The sequence below is a fragment of the Monopterus albus genome, unplaced genomic scaffold (assembly GCF_001952655.1).
Source record: "Monopterus albus unplaced genomic scaffold, M_albus_1.0 scaffold209.1, whole genome shotgun sequence".
Classification (NCBI taxonomy): domain Eukaryota; kingdom Metazoa; phylum Chordata; class Actinopteri; order Synbranchiformes; family Synbranchidae; genus Monopterus; species Monopterus albus.
The window spans coordinates 860,876-868,524 of NW_018128089.1; the positions used below are offsets into that span (position 1 = coordinate 860,876).

The 7,649-nt window shown below is 39.7% G+C and overlaps 1 protein-coding gene across 1 annotated transcript; it reads right to left on the bottom strand.

Moving 5' to 3' along the window:
- setb (SET nuclear proto-oncogene b) lies at nt 1-6,928 on the bottom strand. Its single transcript, XM_020618821.1, has 8 exons — nt 6,690-6,928; nt 4,647-4,704; nt 4,427-4,569; nt 4,235-4,338; nt 4,039-4,152; nt 3,581-3,751; nt 1,135-1,272; nt 1-952 (listed from the first exon to the last, which is right to left on the bottom strand). The coding sequence occupies exons 1-8, from the start codon at nt 6,757-6,759 to the stop codon at nt 932-934; spliced, it is 819 nt and encodes a 272-aa protein (XP_020474477.1). The 5' UTR covers nt 6,760-6,928; the 3' UTR covers nt 1-931.
- Nucleotides 6,929-7,649: the final 721 nt, after the last annotated feature.

Here is a 7,649-nt window from a genome sequence, read left to right on the forward strand (position 1 = left end):
TCATGTATACATTTATTTATTGAAACAAAGCAACTGGTACATTTAATTTATTGTGAACAGGTTTCCAGTGGAACAGGAGAAACACTGCAGACAACTTTTTCTCTCCCATATCACAATGTAAAGCCAAGCTCAATTTAAGTTTTACGTTTATATATTTTTTAAAAAATGTACATTTCACTTCGTGGGTGTCTGGAAAAACAAAATGATCCAAAATTATTTAACACGAGTCTAGAGTTCATTTCAAAGCCCTGCTACCCCACTTGACCTCCCCAATGAACTGTGTACAATTAACTGTCTTACCAAGATACATGTACATCCCAAAAACATTTACAACGGTTGAAAGGAACAAGCTGGTGCTTTCAGTCAGTTCCATTAGTACAATGTCACAAAGGAAAATGCAACTTCTAACTTAATACCCCCCACCACTGGATATATTATAATATACATTTACATATAAAAGTGGCTACAGATGCTATGATTAAGTTATCACTGCACCATGGCTTATTTTTATTGAACTCACAACTTCAACAGAAACTGCCATTTTATATCTTACATAGAAATCGCTATTGTACGTATCTTCATTCTAGGTAGGGTGACATGCAGAATGCTACAATTTTTTTTGTGTTTTTTTTGTTATGCTTTTGCATGTCTTTGGGAGATGTAGGGACATATGACAGATGAGATTTCCAGACAGCCACGGACACCCCCACCCCACCCCACCCCACCCCGTGAAGACCTGCTGAGTATGGAGCTGGTCTTTAAACATGGCATTATAGACAGGCCGTGGCTGCAGAGGAAGAAGATAGACAACACACAGAGGAAAAAAAAATCAGCTTTTACAAAACCCCCCCCCAAACAAACAAAATATTTTGTTCCCATGGGTCGTAGGATGACCAGAGGGAGGACTGGGAAAAGGTATTGGCTGAAACATTTAATCATCCTCACCATCATCCTGAAAGAAAAAAACATTTTTTACAGTGGTTGTTCCAAAAATAACATGATTCTTAGAGGAGTCATCTGAGTTATTCAAACATTTTCAGAGGCGTCTACAGGACGGCAAAGGTCTTCATCAAGCAGATCAATTAAATCAATGGTTCAACAATCAAGTGAGCACATCTTTAACAATATCCTTACCTCTCCATCTTCTCCATCACCATCCTCATCTTCATCTTCACCTTCCTCCTCTTCCCCCTCGTCAATATCTTCCAGACCCTCCTCTTCGTCATCATCATCATCGTCGCCTTCACCTTCCTCATCCTCCATGTCAGGGACCTTAGAAACATTTACAAATTAAGCACCTGATTCTGGCTTGCATACCTTAATTCACAGTTGGTCTGTTGTCCATGTGTTAGAGAGCGGAACAAGGAGAGGCTGAGCCAATCGATGCACTGTGTGCAGATCTACAGTAAAACAATACTTCAGCCATTTTAAATAGAAAAAATAAGAACCAGGAAAAGCAACACGTGGTGGTCAATCCTGATAGTGGCAGGCAACTACAAATTATTTCATATATGGGAAACACTGGACTATTAACTAAGAGACAGGAAATATGCATGTTTACAAACAAACTTGAGTTTTTAGTTTAAACAGTCACATTTTCATTCTGTTAATGTGTCTTCATTTACTGAAGTGTCACGGTTAAGGAAGGCTGTGTTAAGCTGCATTAAATTGCCTTTTCTGGTTTGTTCTTATATACATTCACATCTGGGCAACCAAAAATGTACTTTGGCCAGTGCTTAAACATTAGCATCTATTGCTGCCTTTCAGTAAATACCCAGAGAGCCAACAGCTAAAAGAAATCTAACATAGCCATGTGTGGGAAACATTAGCCAGGTAATTTAAATTGTGTAATGCAAAATGTTTATGAAATACCACATTTGACTTTGTTCTATGGTATTTTGCATTACAAAATGTAACTGTAAATATTACAAAAGAAACTTAATTCCCTTTCATCTTTCCTAATTTGACCTAATAGCTTGTTTTGCTTTTCTGGTCATCGGTTGGGTCCAAGAGCGTAGGTGCAACTTTCTTCTTCCCTCATCAAGAGGCAGAAAACATCCATCCATCATCAATAATGGCTTTATTTGATTGTATCCCACACCAGAACAACAAGAGGCAGCAGCTAGAGACTTCTACACCAGTTTGGAAGTGTGTACAGGATGCGCACAGTGCAGTATTTCATAGAATCACTAATTATTGTAAATGGGTCAGCCATTACATTATGACCACCTGTCTAATACTATGTACCTAGCAGTCAATGCAGCAGTTTGCTGGTATTACATTATGACCACCTGTCTAATACTGTCTACCTAGTAGTCAATGCAGCAGTTTGCTGGGAACCCGTGGTACTCTGCAGCTCAATGTGTATCTTTTGTGAAACCATTTTTCACAGTTGCACTGTCGGGAAGAACAGATGTCGACTTCGGTGAAAAACCTATGAAAAAGGATGAAAACTGTGGTTGTGAGGACAAGTTGGAGATCGTTAGGCGCTTTTTTATGCAGTGCAGCACACTCAAAGCTCTTTCACACTATTTGGCCATTCACCCATTCGCACTCCTAAACACTCACACATTCATGCACCGGTGTCATCACCGCAAGCAACTGGGGACTTGCTCAAGGACACGTCGACATGTGGACCGGACAAGCCGGGAATCGAACCGCTAATCTTCCGGTTAGGCAACGACCTGCTCTAACTCCTGAGCCACACCCGCTCCAATTAATTTGTATCATTAAGCAGTTAACAAAATAAAATCAGCTAAACTTAACACTGATTGTGAAATTTTGTTCCCAGTCAAAAACAGCAAATTTCAGAGCACTGCCTATTAAAATTAAATCAGTGGCACAACCAGTTGCGTAGCTGATGTGTAGGGCCTAAACAAGGAAAACACATGCAACTGAAGGAACAACGGTGAGGAGGATGGCTGCATAGGTTAATCAAAGTGTTGATTCCAATGGTCTCCAATAATATGAAACAAATGTGGTGGTGCTAAGAATGAAAATATTTAATATTTGTCTCTTTTCGGTGTGTAGACAGCCGGCTTCACATAGAGACAAATTTGCCCAGTGCAAAAGGTGCTCATTTTGATTCAGCTGGGTTGTAGCTAGTTGTCTACCTTACCCATTGTACAGATTCGTACAGGTTTCTATTTTTAAGTACTCAATTTGTATTCTTTTTTTTTTTTTATCTCATTTCCTACTAAACATTTCTTTGTTTGCATTGTTTATACCACTTATTTTGTATTTTTTATACTACACAGCCTTATGTTGATATAGTTTACTTGCCCCTTGCTGCTGCCTTGCATGGGGATATGTACATGCACATTGAGAGCCGCTGTACCAGAGCCAAATTCCTCATGTCCAACACACCTGGCCAATAAAGCTGAGCCCATGGCATGCTTTTCTGTGTTTTCTGACTTATCTACAATGTTACAAGAATGAATCATCATCTTAAACATGACAAAATTTACAAAAAAAAAGGTGTACCTGTACTTCTATGCAGAAGCACTTCAGTTTATACACCTCATGAACTCTTGCTGCTTCCTAAGACTAAGGTAGCCAAGATGAAGTGTAACAATCCTACCAAGTAGTACTGCAGCGGGTTAGGCCAGATGTCATCCTTGATCACCTCTCCAAGCTCGTCAGCTCCTGCATCGGAGTGGTCGGTAAACCAGGTGAAGAAGCTCTCTGGCTCCTCATGTTGCCTCTTCTTCCCTGCTTTGTTTGGCGTCTGACCTGTACGCTTTGTCAGGTCCTGGGGAGGAAATTTGTATTCAAGAATGTATAATAATTGTAAGCATTGTTACATATGCAGAAACCTGAAAGAAAAGCATCAAGAAAGCCCAGCATTGGGATAACAAGAGAAAGGGTGAAGTACAGGCATGGCATTGGAATTTCTAACACTAACTCACAATTTGTTGACTTTCTTAATTTTAGTTTCCTCCTCCTTATGTTAATGAGATTATGTAGTAACATGTAAAACATAACTGAAAACATTTTTCATAAAGTCAAAAACTAGCCAAAAACAAAATGCAAACTAACCTTTCCAGCTTTCCATTTGATTTCAGTTGATTTGGAAACAGGATCGCCACTCTCGTTTACATTAAACTCTTTGGAAAGAGCTTTGTTCTCAAAATATGGATTCTCATCAAAATACTGCAAAAAAGACATCTGTGTCACATTTGTATCAGAGTATGGCACACCATCTACAATGTACAAAGTGAATCTGACAACTCACAAAATCTATTCTATAACCAGACTTGATATCTTCGAACTCAGTGACTTCCACCCTCGACAAGTAATGAAGTGCTTCTTCGTCCTCCTCCCCGAGAAGAGCTGAAACTATAGGTCAGACACAGACACTTGTCATCTGTTGACCACAGACACACAACCAAATACAAGATGATAAGAACGTAATTCAACGGTTTACCTTGTGGATGGTTGACAAATGTTGTGACCCAGAAATTGGGGATTTTGGCTATGAGTTCCGAACGCTTCTGAAAGAATGGCTGGCGTAATTTGTTGTACTTCTGCTCTACTTTTAAAATTTCTTCACTAGCCTGTTCGTTCAGTCTGAGGGAGGAAGAAAGAAAGGTCAAAAAGAAAACTCTCCATGCACCCACATTTCAATTGTGATCAACAAAACTCACCTGTCAATTTCATTCTGTACTTCATCGATGTGTTCAATTGCTTCCTGTTGCTCCTTTTCTAAAAGGAAAAGAAAGCTTTTAAATAAGGCCTCTGAAATAAAGTTACACACCATTGCCAACAACAAATATAACTTCGCTCAAACCATAAGGCGCCCATGGCTACTGTGGCCTGATGGCATAAGGATATGGTTCAACCAATTACAACATGCGTGTAAAGTTATCACGATGTGGCAAAATGTATGTACACACTGTATTGTGTTAGATGTGATATCTGAATGGTGGGTAGAAACCAGTGGTTTGTAGTTTCATCACTATTTTGATTTCAGTATTGTTTAAAAGCAAAATGAATATAGCTCTTCCTACACATTTATGATGCACATGTCTATTTCTGCATCTCTAACGTTACAGATATTTTTTTTTATTATTTGTGGTTAACTTAGGATCCATTACCCAACTTAGATCTCCACGAATTATTGTAATCCTTTTTGCTTCTGAAGCAATCAGTGCAACCACATATCAATTTCAGTCTGTATTCTTATAGATCATACATATGATAAGCAATGTAATTTGTACATATATTTTATCCCTTTATCTGCAAGAATGTCACAGAATTCAACAGGATACTTTTGTATTATGAATGTGGCAAGCCCTCTTCTTGCTGAGCAATAAGAAGGGGACACCCGAGCAGTAGTAAGTTTTTCTATTTTTGTGTAAGGGCTGTAAATGCTACTCTTTTGATAAATGTTTCTTTATTTCTCAAACCTAACTTGAGAATCTGTTTCGGTAAAGCTATACCTTCTTCTAGCAAATAACTCCACGATATATCATAAAACATTTGTATTTGGAAGGCATGAATCATTCATTTTATCCACACACACACAAATCTGCTTAATCGCCCCAATGAAAGCCGCTTTAGCTGCAAATTTAGCCAGGCTTTATGTAACCCAATTTCACTTTGTAAATACAAAACCTTTTCATGCTTAAATAATACACAAATGTAATGAAAATGTTTAAGATATTCTCGATGTGAACTTAAACTACTTATATGCACTTTACTGCATCAATTTAGAGTGAATGGTCGTGCTTTGAATATTTTAGTTCTGTGTTGAATTCAGTAGAGCGAAAACACTCATCCATCCACTTTCCATGCACGATCTATTCCGTAAAGCGGGACGCCAGCCATGGTTGTGTCTGGCTGCTGTTGATGTGCGTGTGGTAGATCCATGGCAGCCAGACCCTTCTGCCTCCCGCAGTCTGGAGTTTCCTGTTGCTACTAAAGGCGGCCCGGTTTGAATGAGGGGTTTAACGACGTCTCGCTGCAAAATGCTATCTTCCTCACCTTGATAACTACTGCCAGGTTCACCAAAACCTCTTTGTGTACGTCAAGCGCATTAACATTCACGATACAACTGAACGGTGACATTACAACTCCCTAAACGAATAAGAAGCGCTTGTTTACATTTTGCTCAGCTACAGACTGAGCCAGCCTTCTAAGCACGGCTATGCTTCTGCTGAACAGCTACTGTTATCAGTTGTCGGCCTTGCTCGGCTGATTTGAACAGGGACACCGTGAATGTTGCACTAGCTAATAATAATATGGGCAAACAGTTGTTTGTTAAAGCTCTAGACATAAACGTGCATGAGGAAACGGACAGCTGTGTGGGATCTGCATACCACCCTATAGCAAACCTCCTAAAACTGCCTACATGAACAATAACTGCACATCACGCTAAATGCAGCGTATGCATGCAAACACCGGCCTACTTCGTGTGAACTCGCTGTTAGTAGCCGATGTAAGCTAACAGCTAGCGAGCCTCTTCTCACGATGCTAAATAGTTAGCCTATGCTAGTATGCTTCGTTACTGAATAGTCCCGCACAACATTATTTACCCCCATACGTATAGGCAGGAAACTTGTAAATTAAGTGGTTTATCCATAAACATAACATTTCAACTAAACAATAAACGACAATGAAAATAACATAATGACGAAAAACAAATGAAAATGGCGTTGCACAGGATAGCCGCCATTCCTTAACGTTACCAGAGGTCTCGTCCGCTCCGTCGTGATTTGAGTTCTCCTTCCTACTGACTTTCGTCGATGAGGCCGACATGGTTATGGTTTACGGTGACACTCTGACCAGATGTATATCCCGAGTTGTTTATAACTCTTCTTTGCAGGACAAAAGTTACTTCCACCTAACAGAGTGCGTGTCTTAAACCCACGATATGAAGAAATGAGCGGAGCTTAACACGCTTTTCCTCTCTGAAGCGCCCACTACTCTAACATATTTATGATACTCTACTGCCCCCCCGTGGCCGGAGTGCGACGTTCCAATTTTATACAGTCAGTGAGCACAACCAGGAGTAGGGATTTTGAGGATCTCAATTCAGCCACCCAGGAAGTTTCTGCAGGTCCTCTTCAGTCATCAGCTTCAATCTGAAGTTTTCCTCATGCAGCACCATTTTTAAATATTACAAAACTGAAATTATTACATTTTGAGAAAATGCTTATCTAAAAAAAATTCCTGCCTTATTCAACCTAGCTGCTTCCATTAAAGCATCTTGATTTCTCAGGCTTTACAGTTTATGGAAATGGACATCTGATAAGATGAGCCTAATAAACCACCACAGCTGTTATGTATAAATATATAAGGCGTGAGAGAAGATCCTAGGTGGGGTGAGAAATATTTGCATCCAGCCACAAATTGACCTGCCTCATTTGCTTCACTCCAGTCCCAGCCCAAGAACTCTTGATGTTCACCAGTGTCAGATGACTGGTGTTAGGTCCCATTACTGGGGAGCCTGTGATTTTTGGTGGCATTGCAATGACACGGGTTCTTTTTTATACATATAACAGTAACACAAGCAAATGATGTTTTTCCCAGTAATATTGATACAGTACTAATGTTCCGGCCACTATCTCCTGTGTTCAGTGTTAGATACTTGACTTACAGCCGTGAGTTGTATGTGAAACAGGAGAAATTACATGTTATGTTTTAAT